The sequence below is a fragment of the Drosophila ficusphila genome, unplaced genomic scaffold, assembly GCF_018152265.1.
Source record: "Drosophila ficusphila isolate 14025-0441.05 unplaced genomic scaffold, ASM1815226v1 contig_791, whole genome shotgun sequence".
Taxonomy (NCBI): Eukaryota; Metazoa; Arthropoda; class Insecta; order Diptera; family Drosophilidae; genus Drosophila; species Drosophila ficusphila.
This window is the reverse complement of record NW_025064737.1, coordinates 25,693,721-25,708,724: the sequence shown is the minus strand read 5'-3', so window position 1 is coordinate 25,708,724 and position 15,004 is coordinate 25,693,721. Positions and strand designations below refer to the sequence as shown.

The following is a 15,004-nucleotide window of genomic DNA, read 5'->3' as shown; positions in this document are numbered from 1 at the left end:
GTTGCTCCCCAATCGATTATGTTTTTATCAAGCAAATTGTTGATCCGAGACGGTTAAGGGTTAAGTTGTACCCTATCAGACAACACGAAAAAATTGTACTTTTGCGTACTAAATTGAGTTACTAAATTCTAAAACAAAAATAAAAGAAAACTCACAACTTACCTCACTATTTTTTAACTTGACTTTTTGCTTTTAATAAAATCATTTTTATGTGTTACTTATGCAACTACATACTTCCTTTTATATATATTTGTGTGCAACTGTTCTCTAAACGAAAAACCAGCAAATGCTTTGAGAAGAGGACGAAAATATTTATTACTTTTATGCGAGGAGCACAAGGAAAACGAGAAACAGAAATAAGGACCTCCAGCCAGGAGGTTCCTTGAAAATAAACATGGAAAACTGAAGTCGTGCCAAAAGGGAGCTCGGCAAAGCTTTTGTTGTCGTTGCGTTTTCTCTTCCTTTGTTGATGTCCTTCTTCCTCTTCGTATTCGCCTCCTTTTGGCGTCTGGGACTGTTACTCTAGTTTTTTGAGCTTACTGGCTCGGTCCCCTCCTGATAACAGTAAGCACTCGATGGGGCCGTAAATGGAATAATAATTCTGTGGGGTGTCTCAAGTACAGTGGTTGCTAGCTTTGAGTGACTTCATTTTTTTTTTGTTGTTTGAATAAATGAATAATGAAAGAACTTGAATGTTCGTTAAACATGTCGGAATCTTAAAAAGATTTAAGATTATCTTCCAATCTTTACTGTAGAAAGACTACACTTGTTTGGAGGGTGAAGAATCGCAGACGATGGCAACTGCCGCAATTCGCAAAGTTCCCTGCATCCCCCCGCGCTCTCTCTCTGTCTTTCTTTCGCCGCCCGTCTTCCCCACATACCCCCGTGCACCCCACCTGCCACGTGCTATCCCGCTCCCTCTGGCTCCTCTCTTCCAGAACTATCTCTTCGCTCTCTTGCTCCCACTTATGGCTTTGCGTGTGTGTCTGAAGCGCTCTTGTTGATGTCGTAGGTCATTGATTTGCGCTTAACAGCCGGGCGGAACGAAACGGAATGGAATACAAAGGGGAGCAGGAAAATAGTGAGCGAGTGAGAGGGAAGAAGGGATAAGAGGTGCAACAACAATTCTTCTGCGTTGTGTTGTTGCACTAAGTTTGCTCATTGTTTCACTTGCGTTACTTTTTGTTGTTGCCCTGCATGTGGCGCATTCTGTTTCCTCTTCTATTTCTTCTGCCCCTTTGCATTCGTTTTCTGCACAGCACAAAAATGTAATAAATAGATACGAACAAGTTGGTACTTATTGGTTATTTAATTTTACAATTATGTAACAATACAATAACCTTCCAAAAATAATGTTAATTGCAAGCTCAAATTAATTTTCTTAAGAACATTAGGTTTATATATAGCTAATTTTTCTCGGTGTATGCGGTGTTCTTATTACTTGCGATTCTTTTATGTAGTCTCTGCTGCTTACTCATCATCCGCGAATTCTCGTCCTCATCTAGAACCCCGTTTTCCACCCAGTTTTCCGCCTCCCTCTTTAATTTGTTGTTGCTTTTTCCACGCGCAATGATTTGTGTGTGTTTGGGTTTTTTGTGCGTGTGTTTGTGAATTTGTCTCTGTGTGCGGCATCTGATTTTGAGCGCTGCTTTTTCTCCCCATTCGTTTGCGTTTTCTGGTTGGATAATGGGTTTCCTAATTGGAACATCTCTGTTAAGAAGCTTTTTGAGCATTGTTGATTGTTTTTGCTGTGCTTCCTTCTCATTGTGTTTTAAAAAAGGTTAACAAATTTGTCCCTTTTTTTTTGTTAATAATAAATCCCAGCTTTAAACTGTTAAAACACAACCGATAACCGTCACACTTTTTGTTGCCTACTGTTTTGGTAATTTCTCTTCGATTTTGTGTTAAATTGGTTTGCCAAACTAATAAACATTTTGTCTGCAACATTTTTCAAAACCTTCAACCGCCGTATAAATCAGTTTCTTGCAAAGTTATTTTTGTAAGTTTTTAGTTTTCTTCGTTTTCTTTATTGCCTGTTTGTGCATTTTCCGACTTGCCAGTGCTTGAACTCTTATTTCACGCCAAATTTTGTTCTCTAGCCATCCACTTCCCTCACTGGCCGACCGCCCACCGCCCGCCTCTTATTCTCATAAACGTTTACGTTCTAATTGAACAAATGCCGCTCAAGTCAGTGTCTCTGCCTCTCTCTTTGCCGGCTCTCCTCGTCTTGCCAATTAGCTGAAATGTTTGCAATTTTCCAACATCCAAGACGCTCTGCTTTGATGATAATGAAGGAAAATGAGTTTGCTTGTTGTTTTCCTACAGCACAGTGGAACTTCTCATGTTTTCAGAGTACGACAGACATAAAAATGACAAATCGGGGCAGATAAAAATTAACTTTATTTTATAGAGTAATCAAAACTAAAATTTTCTGAAAAAATATGTTTTTATAAAAAAATAGATTGTGTTTTATATATTAAGATAAACACAATTTCAACTAAGCAAGTTCCTATGTACATTCTGCTGTAAATTGTGGCAAATGCAGCGACGCCAACTGCGGCGTCGACGGTAACTTCATCGGACTTGATTGATTTGCATTGCCGGCTAGACCTGGTTTAGTTTCTTTCTCTCTCTCTCTCTCTTTCTTCCCCGTTCTCTGCTCTAGACTTCTCACTTGTGAGGTTATTGCTTTTTATTGTTGCCACATTTATCTGTCTCCTGGCACGTTTTTCTCGATTATCTCAACCGGGTGGTCAGCTGAGATGGCAGCTGCTCTATGCGTCACTCCCTCGACGAGCTACTTTAGCTCACACTCATTTGCATTAATTAAATAAAGCATTTCAAATGCAGCGGCAAATTGTTTGACAATTTAATTTCGTTTTACTGTTTGACTTGGCTCTACAAACGATTTTAATTGCCAGCAACTGTCGCGAGCAATTTGATTACTTGGAGGTTAAGACGAGGCGAAACCGAGCTTGGGAATTGGAGGGCTTATGGGCTTGCTCAACTTTGTGTACACAAAGATTTATACGATATTTGACAAATCCTAATATCATACCTAAATAATGGCTTATGTATGGCCTCTAAATTTATTTAATAATTCATCATTAAGGGTTGACCTTTTCAAACAAAAAGTAAACAAAAAACGATAAATGAAGGACAAAAACGGTATTTGAATTTATTGTGCCAGGGAATTTAAGCTTCGGGTTAGCCTGCTGTTTTTCCTCTTCTTCCTTTCTCGTTGTAATCAAACAGCTGCTTGGGCTTGTGTTTGCAAATCATGATCACTTGCTCCGCTCGCTCATTCGCTCACCTCCAAGATACACTCGGACACTCACACTTACGCAGTAAGCTGGAGAGTGAGCTTGACTGCCCACACATAAGCTTGGCTCTCTCTGCTCTTGCATTACGTAAAAAAAAACTATGCCAAATGCGGCTTAGCAAACACAAACAGAGACAGAAAGATGTAGAATGCTAAGCTTGCACGTGTGCGGCTAATGGAAGAGCGACAGAGAGGGGGATAGACGGGGAACGGAAAGGCGGTAGGCCCCACTTGCCACCCCGGTCCCCCTCTCATTAGCGCTTCTCTCGCTCTTTGAACAGCATAAATTGTTGCTGATTATGTTATTGTCAGACAACAGCTGCTCGCTCTCCCTATCTCTCTCTCTCGCTCGGCGATACTTGTTCACTTGCTCTCCACCGCTCTCCTCTCTCTCTTACTCACACATAAGGTGAGATATCTTTTTTCGCGAACTCTGGGGAGCGTAGAATTTTCATTTCGGCCGCAACTGTTGACTCGTCTGCATGGAATTGAATAAATGTGTGTCTTTGTGGCCGATCGTCAAGCACGTTTTTAGTTTCTTGCCTAAAAACCGACAAAATTAAAAAAAATTAAGAAACCGACAAGTGAAAATTTACAACAAAATGATTTAAGGCAACGATTGCCGTTGTGCGTGTGTGTGTGTACATAGTTGTATATAAAATTGATATGTAAATTGGTTATTGCGTGTGAAAATCGCAGCTGAGTGTGGAAAGTCTAAAATCGAGAATTCCAAATCAGTATTGAATTTGTGAATAAATCATAAATCCGTATATACGGAAAATATATACACATGCCAGAAAAAGTATGCGTACAAACTCGATGCCTAACTTTGATCGCTAAAAAAACATATATATATAATTGATATCGACTTAATTTTTTTTTATATTGTTAACACGTTTATTGATTATAAATATATTTAGTTTTTATTAACATAACACCTTAACTTTATTTATTAAAATTAAAAAACGAAAAAGTGACGAATTTTTAGCCAGAAAAAATATGCGTACAAACTTCAAAGTTGCTTAAAAATGGTACTTAATTCTAATTTTTAATAAGAAGTGGGGTACCCCTTTCGTTTGATAGCTTCCTCCAAACGTTTTGGCATTGATTGTACCAATTTTTCAGTCACCGATGGGGAAATATTAAGCCATTCTTCCATAATGACGTCCTTCAGCATAGCCTTCGATGTTATGGTTCGAAGGCGGATCCTGCGCTCCAAATGATCCCATAGATGCTCTATGGGATTCAAATCTGGCGACTGAGGTGGCGAGTGCAACTGGTTTTTGGTGTTATAGAGCAACCATAGCTTTACATTGTGGGCTGTATGCTTCGGGTCATTATCTTGCTGGAACCAAAAGTCCTCAGCTAACCCTAATTTTCTGGCGCTTTCGTGCAAATTATCTTTTAAAATTTGCAGATAAGCCTTGTGGTCCATGGTCGACTCGATAAACACCAGATTTCCTACTCCACTTGCCGCCATACACCCCCATACCATCACACCGCCGCCACCATGCTTTACAGTCGGAGCAAGATTTTGCACGTCCAGCGCTGTACCGCTCTTACGCCACACCAGTTTTCGCCCTTTTATTCCAAAAATGCAGAATTTACTCTCGTCGCTGAATAGGACCTTGTTCCAGAACACTGCAGGCTCCTGGACAAATTTTTTGGCAAAATCTGTTCGCTTTCTCTTATTGGCCGGCGATATTAAGGGCTTCTTCCGCGCGGTACGGGCATGTAAGTCCTCTTTCTTCAAAATTTTTCGGATTGTATCCTCATGAAGATCTTTGTTGAACTTCTCCTTGATGTCCTGAGTAATTTTGAAGGCTGTTAATCGAGGATTCAGCTTCACACTCTTCAAAACGTCCCGCTTCTCTCGATCCGTCAGCTTAGGTGGCCTTCCAGAACGTGGCTTTGACCTAATTGACCCGTTTAAATCGAAGTTTTCGAGCACTCTTTGTATAGAGGAATGAGCTCTGCCAACAATTTTCCCGATTTCCCGCAAAGTTTTCCCCTCATCTCGGAGGTTTACAATTAGTTTCCTTAAATCGGGATCAATTTCTTTTGTCTTCTTGCCCATTGCGATTTTTTCCTCGAAGTGACGAAATTTGCTCAAAGAACAAGTGCCAAGCAGTTCTTAGAGCTTTATTTACCGTTTCTAGTAAACTAACGGTACCTAAAGCTGCATACAGAGCAGATACACATCGTTTTTCAAATTCGTACGCATATTTTTTCTGGCTAAAAATTCGTCACTTTTTCGTTTTTTAATTTTAATAAATAAAGTTAAGGTGTTATGTTAATAAAAACTAAATATATTTATAATCAATAAATGTGTTAACAATATAAAAAAAAAATTAAGTCGATATCAATTATATATATATGTTTTTTTAGCGATCAAAGTTAGGCATCGAGTTTGTACGCATACTTTTTCTGGCATGTGTATCATATAGACACACGGCGTGTCCCCACCAAAAAGAAAAAAGAAGAATCGCCAGGCGGCAAAAAAAAAAAAAAGAAAAAAAAGCCAGTGTAACGTGTTTCACTCTCGCCCTGTCCCTTTTTCACTGCTATCGCCCTCTCTGTCGCGCACTGGATCGCCGTGTGTTCTTTGCCATCCCGCCTTCTCGCTCGCACAGCCTGTCCAATGATGAAATTACTGCACGACTTTATGTTGGACGCTCGCACCGCCGAGGATGTTGCACTCACACAGGAAATGGTAAATGGCACAAAAAGCTTCGTCCCCTTTAACCCCTTTGGTCACCTGTCCCTTCAGTTTGGGTGCTAAAGCTTGCAGATTTAACCCTCTGTCGACCAATGACACTATCCTTAAAAGGCTGAATAGGAAAGAGACGATTAAACGTCATTTTGGGACTCTGCATTTAAACAAATTATTTTTACTCCTCTTGAACAAAATAACTTGTAATCCAAGAAAAAATGATTATGATTACCGTTAATGATTTGAATAGGAGGGTTAAGCTTAGATACACAATTTACTTTTTCGATTTAGCCATCATTTATGGGAGAGGAACTATGATTGATTGCTTTGTGGTAATGCTGGAGTCGATGGCGACAGCTTGAAGTTCATTCCGTTTAGACTGTCTTCAGATCCAACCGGTTAATGATCGAGTTTACTTCTAATTGCACTTGCTCTTGATATTCGTAAATTGCTTATAATCGAAGTAATTCTACCTGTTCCGAGGCCTGTAGTGAATTCATAACAAGTGTTTGCAGTAGCTATGTACAAACAGAATTGCAAACATATCTGATTTGATAAACGAGGTTTTTGCGATAAAAGGTAGACAACGCCGCAAATCAATCAAGTTTGAGTTGCTTTAGAAATACCGATAACATATCTCGAATATTATTCAATTTAAATGGCAGTCATCGGTAATTTGAATACATTTAATATAATGGAGGTATGAAGGAATTACAATCTTTAATTGATCTTCGCCATATCAGTATGCTGTATCTTATTAAATCACAATTAATTGTAATCATTACCTATCAATCCTCCAGTTCCACATTCAATAAAGTTTGCTCAGTAAATAAAGTTAAGCTATCGCACTCATAAAATAAGGCTATAAAATAGATAGTAATTTTACAAATTTAAATAGCCCCATTTAGTTCCCTTTGCGCACACATGAGATAAGAGAGAACACGTTTCATTCATGCTCTTCTTGTTACTGCTGCTATTAGATAATGGCACAACAACAAATCTACACTTGAAAAAATGATAGCAATTTCTCCAGTACTTTTCCTGATCACTTTGTACCCTTATGTGCCATTATAGGAAAACCTCCAGAATAAATGATTAAATTGTTAAAATGGAATATCTTAGAACCAGATAAGCTTTTCTATAAAGTTTTTTAGCCCCGGTTTTGTGGTGTAGCCCCCGATCTAAATCCCCAGCGAAGCTTCGGTTTCGTCTCTGTCGCTGGATTTTCGAGTGGGGGGCCTGAGCTTTATAGATAAAAACGCTTCTGCGGTTACCTCTGTCCGTCCGCTGCCTCTGCCTCTGCTGACTGCAGTTGATTTTTCGCTTTTTCTTTCATTTCATTCATTCATTGGGTTTGTTTTTTTCCACTCTGACAATTGTTTTTATATGCATTTCACGTAGTTTAACCCCACAGCACTGTAAACTGTAAAGTGAGCAGATTCAGAACCAGAAGAGGGTTGAGTTCTTTGTGAGGAAGGGGAATGCCAAGGGGGTGTATAGAATTTTATGCTGACTGCCCCTACTGGCTTGGTTCGTCCACCTATCTCTTTCTGTTCTGTTTTTTCGAGGGAATTTACATGAAAATAAATATTTTCCGGTTTCAATTATATATGCGATGTGTTTTTTTGCCTTTGACCGAGCAGCACAGAGCGCCCCCACCTTTGGGTTTCCTTGCTCACCCAGTTTTTCCCCCCCGATCTATTTCACGCTTGATTGCATTGCGTCTGAATGAACTGAAGCGAACTCGCTGACTGATTAGGCTTTATATGTTGTGGCCCGAATTGGCTTTTAGCCAAAAAGGGGCGTGGCCCTGTCAGACGACAGAGGACAGTCGTCACCCGATAAGGGCATGGCTCTTATATAAATTTATGCATTCACAAATGGTAAATGGTAATCCAATTTGAATCCGTTTAAAATGTAACCATTGAAACCATTATGAGTTGACACCTTGGGGGGCTGTTCGCGATTGGATGATTCTACATTCAGCCTTTTTTTATCACATGCAAATTGTTTGTTATTCATGGCACTTTTTTAGGTTTTCATTAATCAATGGGATAAACCCATGCAAATAAATAAAAACATGTATAAATCAAGAACATGTGAACTTTTAATACATATATCTCTTGAATAAATTACGTTCTATTTATAATAATGTTTTTCTTGGGTTACACATTTATAGAGAGAGAGAGATTATAATTTCCCAAAACTCTCCGTTTTCCCAATACGGCATAAAAGTTGTCATATCTGTTAACTTAAAGCATTCCAAGCTGTGAATTTTATGGAAGACCCACTGCCAAAGCGAACTTAAATTATGCAATAAAGATTTATACTTTGAGCGAGATGGAGATAGCAGTAGAGACAGAGGCAACGACAGCCGAGTCTCGACACCTTGGCCAAAACGGATTGACTTATTGTACTCGGGGGACCCAACTAACGGACGGACAAACGGACGGACATACGGACAAGGCGCCGGAAATGTTTGCAGCAAGTGACTGAAGTGAAGAGGCGAAGAGCCACCTATAAGGAGTATGAGTTAGGGGATTGTGGGGGCAAAGGGGGAGTGGAGTGGAGAGGAGACTCTTGATGACAAGTACAACGACAGACGACGGAAGACACGGACAGTTTAACTTATGGGGCGGGAACGGTCGGTCGGGGCGTGTGGCAAATCCAATAAACACAAAACGAAATTGCAATGACAACAAAGTTGCTAAATTATAGGAAAGGCGGGTGGCAATGCAACAATTCTGGGTAAATCTATTTATGTGAGGAAAATGCCAGTCACGTGACTTAGTTTAGCATTAAAACTTTTCTCGTGCAGCTCAACTTGCAACTTTGGTTTACCTCAAGCTGCGTGATAAATTCTCTACAAAAAGATTTTGAAAAGTTACAAATAAAACAGGAAGCACAACAATGTTTTAAGTTCACAACCTAATAATAGTTAATAGATCAATTATTGTAATGAGCGTTAATTCAAAAACATTCACCTAACCTTATTAGTTGACCGAAGGCTTACGAACTCATATCTTTTAAGAGCTTTTCCAACAAGACTTAGTGATTCGGGAAAATCCACTGTAATCCAATTAATCTTATAGAATTTACTGCAGTTCAGCGCCTGCATTTTGCCAAATACACACGCCAAAGTAAAACCATTTGGCGTTGTTCTACACTCTTTATTTTGTTATTTCTTATGCCCCTTCTTCCTCTGGTTTGTCTCGTTCGAGGAGAAAGGCAAAGGCAAAGTCAAATAAATATGCACAGCAGACAGCAGCGAAGTCGGTTGTGTTGAAAAGCGCAATAAACGCATTTCTCAGCCTGACTGCACTTTTTGTTTTGTTTCGTTTTGCAAACAAAAAGTGATGAGACCAACAACAAACACAAAATCAATAGTTGCAAGGAGCCGAAAATAACTGAGAACATTTTTCCCAGCAATAGATACCGCGAATGCATGCAAAAGTTCAACTAAAAATGGGATTTGATGAAATATTTATATGGAAGAATATTGCATAAGATACTGGGGAGTGATTTAGGTAATCATTTGGAACGTTTACTTGGGTAAAATCAGCTTTGCATAACTAAAGTTATTCCAAGACACACTTGTTTGGCTAAAATCTATCTAGCCACGCCCAGTTTCTCGTACATTTCTATAGATATGTACAGAGAACTCTCCTCCTTTTTCCCCTTCCATGGGTGCCCGTGTGTTTGGCTTTATTTTTATTAGTTTATTTTCGTTTGGCTTTCCGTATGACACGCGAAAGGTCTTTGCACTTGACAACAACACCGAAAGGTGGAAGCTAAAATTTAAACCGAAAGAGAAGCAACAAAGTGTTCTCGCAACTCCAACCTTCTCAACAATTTCGCCTTGATTTCGTTAAACAATTTAATCTTGATGTTTGACTCAAAACGTTTCGCACATCTTTGGGGTACTCATTTTTTTTTTTTTTTTTTTTTCACAACGACTCACACTTCGAGCGGCAACGATTATTTATTTTCGGTGTGTGTTACACACAAAAATTCAAAGTCAACAACTTTTCGTGCTCAAAATTAAATGTTGTTAATGTTTTTATACCCTGGTTAAAAGAGGGTATTATTATTTCAAGGATATGTTGTCTTATTTTTTAATCAAGTAGGATTTTTAAAATTTTTTTTTTTATAAAAAGTAAACAACTAAAAAAATATTTATAAATGCAAAGGGCATACAAATAATAATGTTATGGTTCACATATGTACATTTTTGTTTGTATTTCTTTATAGAATGGTGTTATTATGTCATTTTATTTTGGATAAATTATTCGCTTTATTGCAAGTTTAAGATGTGTAGCCTAGCTTTTGCTAAATTAAATTAAAGTTATTTTGGATTTTGTGAATGAAGCGAACCATCAAGGCCAACGATAATTGTTCTATTAAAATAAAAATACGAAAACTAAGATATAATTTTTAATTGAATGAATAACTGGTTTCAGGTTGTTGTGTTTGTGTGTGTTTAAGGGGTCTTTGTTGTTATTAGATTATTCATTTTACTTTGGACAACATTAATTTTGTTGGAGAACTGGTTCATTAACTGTGGGTCTCATAAACAATTAGTTAAATAAGCTCGAAAAAATATTATGTCTATAAACAATATTTTGCAGCCAGACTTAAAAATGTCAGTTTACAAAAAATGATATTTCAACTTATCCAGAAAAAAATTGATGACAAGTAATGTGCAATTTTTTATTTGAAAAGATTCCGGGATCATAAACCTGTCAAGCGACTTTCAATCAATCCAGTAAATTTCATTGACATAACGTATTCGCCCATCACCACCAACTTTTTTACTGAAAAAAGAAGGAAAACAAAAAAACAAATTTGAATACAACCTGAGACGGGCCAAATAAAAAAGAATCACTCAGAATGTAATTTTGGATTTTTTGTAGACAGTTCCTGACTGGTTTTTGCTATTTATGCTATGTTTTGTTGTTTCTCTCTCTCTTTTGAACGAGCCTATAGCCAAATACCCGACACCTCCTTCTCCCCTTTGCCACGTTTTCTCTCTCTTTTTTCGCCTCATCTAGTATTTTTCTTTTGTATGCCTATTTGCCATTCTAAGATTTTCTTGCTATTTTTGTTGTTTCTCTGGCTATTTCTTCTTCTCGCTATCGTTGTCTATGCTTTACGAGTATTTTCGTTGGCTTCTCTCTCGCTCTCACGCATGTTTTTCAACAAAGAGGAGGCCGGTTTTTGTTTTCTGTCTCTCCCTTTTTTATTCTGGCTCACGCGCTCCCTTTTTCGCTCAGCTGTATGCGTGATGTATCTGTGTGAGCATCGTGCATGTGTTTGTTGTATCTGCGTTTTTGTTGTTTGTATCTTCACAGTCAAGGACAAGTTAATGAACGATTTTCTCTTTTGTGCGGACTTTCCTATTTGTGGGGGGAGGTGGGTGGTGGTGAACTTGTTTTGGTCTTCATTCGACTTAATTAACTACACAAAACAAGCTAGCTTTATGTCATTCAAAAATGTTTAAGTCAACAAGATAGCACGCAATTTGTTTATAAAATAGAATGTAAATATTTGAAGCTGTGTACAATTTTATTTCAGTGCACCTTGTACTCAAATCCCATATTTTCTTACTTTTGTTATGTTCATTAACGAAACAATTTCAATTTTGTTGTTCACTTTTCCGGTTGGTGATTTTTTATTTTGCTCGGCGCCGCAACTTTTGGCACCTCTTTGCCGCCTTGTTTTTGCGCTTATTTATTAATTGCGGTTTAATTAATTTATTTGATTTATTTCTTCTTGCCTACCCGAAACGTTTTCATTCATTTTCTTTCACTTTGTGGACAGAGAGCGACTGTGACCCATATTAAATTAAAAACATTGCGTCAGCAGTTCGGTGAATTTTTCTTTCTTGTATTGTTTTCCATTTTTTATTGTATCACAGCTTTGGTAATCTTTTTGTATCTTTTGTGTTGCCGGGCCACCGATCCAAATTCGCACTTTTCTGCCTTAAGCTTCTTTTCTTTTGCACTGTCAAGTTTTTCTTTGTCTCGCTCTTTATTTTTTACGCTCTCCCCGTCTTTGCCTCGTTTAAGGCAGTTTTGTTTGCTTTATTAAAAATTTGTAGTTTGGCTACGCTAAATATTTGTTAAGAGATTGCCGTGTTTGGTAATCTCCGAAGCCACGGCTCTTCTTGAAATCTTGCGGGTCTGTGAAATTGTTGTCTTAGGTCATAGACAATCTCAAATTTAACCAATATAAATCAAACATTTGTTTTTCAATATGTATAGAGAACATCTTACACAACTATTTTAATTTTGCTTTATAGCTAAAGAATGGCTCCGCGTTATTTTCGATTTTCTTGTTACCGACAAGTTTGGCTTGGGCTTGCGCCGTTATTAATGCAAAATTCGCAGCCAAGGCGAGGTTTTCATTTTCCAACCAACCTGCAACACCACCCCCTCTATATACAAACCACCCACCACCCCCTCTGTGCAACCCAGTTGATAAGCTCTTAAATATTTAAACTGTGTTTCAGGATGCCGGGAAGCTGGCAGATGTGTTTGGCGGTTGGTAGGGCTTTTTCTGTCGCATTATGACGCAAGGAATTGCCTTTGGGAGTGGTTAACACACACTCACACACACACTCATACAGACAGACACACAAAAAAGGAGGGCGGCAAAAGTTAATTAACAATTTGTTTGAAACGCTCCGTTGACATTTAATGTCACTGTATTGTTGTCAATGAGATGATGATGTGATTTCTGTGATATTTGCTTTCCTGGAAAACCATCAATTGCCAATGGGAATACACCGGAGGAGGCTTTTCACGCTCAAAATGGGGTTAATTGAAACACTAGTTGCAGTTTTAACAGAAAGTTATAGGGAATTCATAAAAAGATTTTATGGATATCTGAAAAGAAATCAATTGTCTTGTTCAAAGAGAAAACTAATTATTGAAAACCCATTCTTTTTAGATCACAACATCCACTGCCAAGAAATTGTGGGAAAAGTCCGATGGCAAAGGCGTGACTTCGAGCACTTCGGGAGGACCTCTGAATCCCCTGCAGATCCCTGGCATCGGGGATCCCTCTTCGGTGTGGAAGGATCACACCTGGTCCACACAGGGCGAGAACATCCTGGCCCCGCCCCCTTCGCGAGCCTACGCCCATGGAGGAGCCTCCGATACTTCGAACAGCGGCAATGCGGGCATTCTGAGGTGAGAAACTTGCCACTATAGCACATAATAAACATAATTAACAACAGCTCCAATAGCGCGTGAAATGTAGATAGGAAATTTGTTAAAATTCGATTGCGAAACCTATTTGTAATATTGTATTTCGGTTTTTCAGTCCCCGCGATTCGACTTGCGCCAAAGTAGTTGAATACGTTTTCAGTGGTTCGCCCACCAACAAGGAGAGCCCTCTTTCCGGATTAGAGCCGCGTTTGCGCAATCTGAAGTTTGACGACAACGATAAGGTAAGATCAGATTCCCTTTAGTATTCAGAAATAGTATGTTATAATGGTGTATTTTAAATTACAGTCACGCGATGACAAGGAAAAGGCCAATTCTCCGTTTGACACAAACGGATTGAAGAAGGACGATCAGGTCACAAACACAAATGGTGTTGTCAACGGCATTGACGATGACAAGGGCTTCAAGTGAGTAGTACTACGTAGTAGACAACTTTCAATCCCCGTCCCCAGACTCCAACTTTCAATAATGCTCCACAGTCTGGAGTCTAAACTCTAGAGTCTAAAACTGGTTTCCCCACCCTCCCGGTTGCTTTCTTTTTCATGTTTCTTTTCATGTTATGATTACTGAAACTGAAATTTTTCCAGTTCAAGGTTGGTTCTTTCTTTTTTGCATAAACTTTCACTCTTTTTTTTTTTTATCCAGCAATGCTCTGTGTGGTTAGAAAGGAACGAAGTGGTGGAGTTTTTCCAGTTTTCATCGTCGTGACTGGCAAACGCTTAGAAAATAATGACTGGTTCTGTCTGTCTAATGGACTTGTCTAGTCATTTCTTGTTATGTGCGAAGGTTATTCAATAGACTTAAAAGTACCATAAATGTTATTGCACACTATAGCCAATTTTTAAGTTGTTGGGCCTCGAAAATTGTATGTAATTAGATGGGGAAATCCATTACCTTTCTGTTTCATTTGTAAAAGTTCGTTTTTCGACACCTATTTACTTTAGTTGGACCAGTAAATCCAGGAAAATGTTTGTCTTAGGTAACAAATGTTTGGTATTACTTATTATTTATCAAAAACCATACCTTGAATATTTAATTTTGGAATAAAAGTTGACCCACAAACTGGTATCGATTACTTGAAGTTTTTACTTAACCCATATTTTTATATTTCAATTGCAATTGCCAAGTCTTCGTATTCATATATGTCATAAAGCCGCCAAGTGATTGTTGTGCGTCTGCCCACAGTTTTCGTATTTCCAGTTACATTATTTATTATTAAGTTTTAATTGTTATTTATGGCGATGGGGAAAGCTTTTTTCTTCGTGTGGCCCACCTGCGTTTTTGAGCCTTTTGACTTGACGCAACAAAAAAACACGACGACACTTTGAGTGACTGAAATTGAAATTTTGGTAGTTATGTTGAAAGAGTAATGTTCAAAAAAAGTTGGGGGAGTGTTCAGGCGGGCAAGTTTTATGTTTAAATACATTTTTTATTGGCTTAAGCATGTTTTTGAGCAGTTAAGATACATTTAAATTGGTTAAAAACTATACAGAGGATAATATAATATTTATAATATTTTTCATAAATTTGAATCTACAGAAATTAGAGCATTGTTCGTTCGTTGTAACACCATTAACAACTTCCTCTTATCAAGCGAGCGCGTAAAACAATTTAAAAGAAACAAAATATATCAGATACGAGTAACCAGCTTTTAGGCCTAGCAAACAAAAAAAAAAGAAAAAAAAAAAAGAAACCAGTCTGCGGTTTGTGCCTCTCTCTCTCTTTCTCTCTCTTTCTTTT

General features: G+C 38.2%; 1 protein-coding gene across 5 annotated transcripts in view; it reads left to right on the top strand.

The window, feature by feature from the left end:
• The window catches only part of LOC108099274 (maternal protein pumilio), a 172,258-nt gene that overhangs the window by 6,832 nt on the left and 150,422 nt on the right, over positions 1 to 15,004 (top strand). For 4 of the 5 annotated variants that reach the window (XM_017202654.2, XM_017202656.2, XM_017202655.2 and 1 more), the window contains exons 4-6: positions 12,987 to 13,228; positions 13,362 to 13,488; positions 13,553 to 13,671. In XM_017202654.2, coding sequence (XP_017058143.1) covers positions 12,987 to 13,228; positions 13,362 to 13,488; positions 13,553 to 13,671 — 488 coding nt within the window. Of the gene's footprint in view, positions 1 to 5,710; positions 6,036 to 12,986; positions 13,229 to 13,361; positions 13,489 to 13,552; positions 13,672 to 15,004 lie in introns of those variants that run through there. The other variant, XM_017202658.2, reaches the window with a different exon arrangement.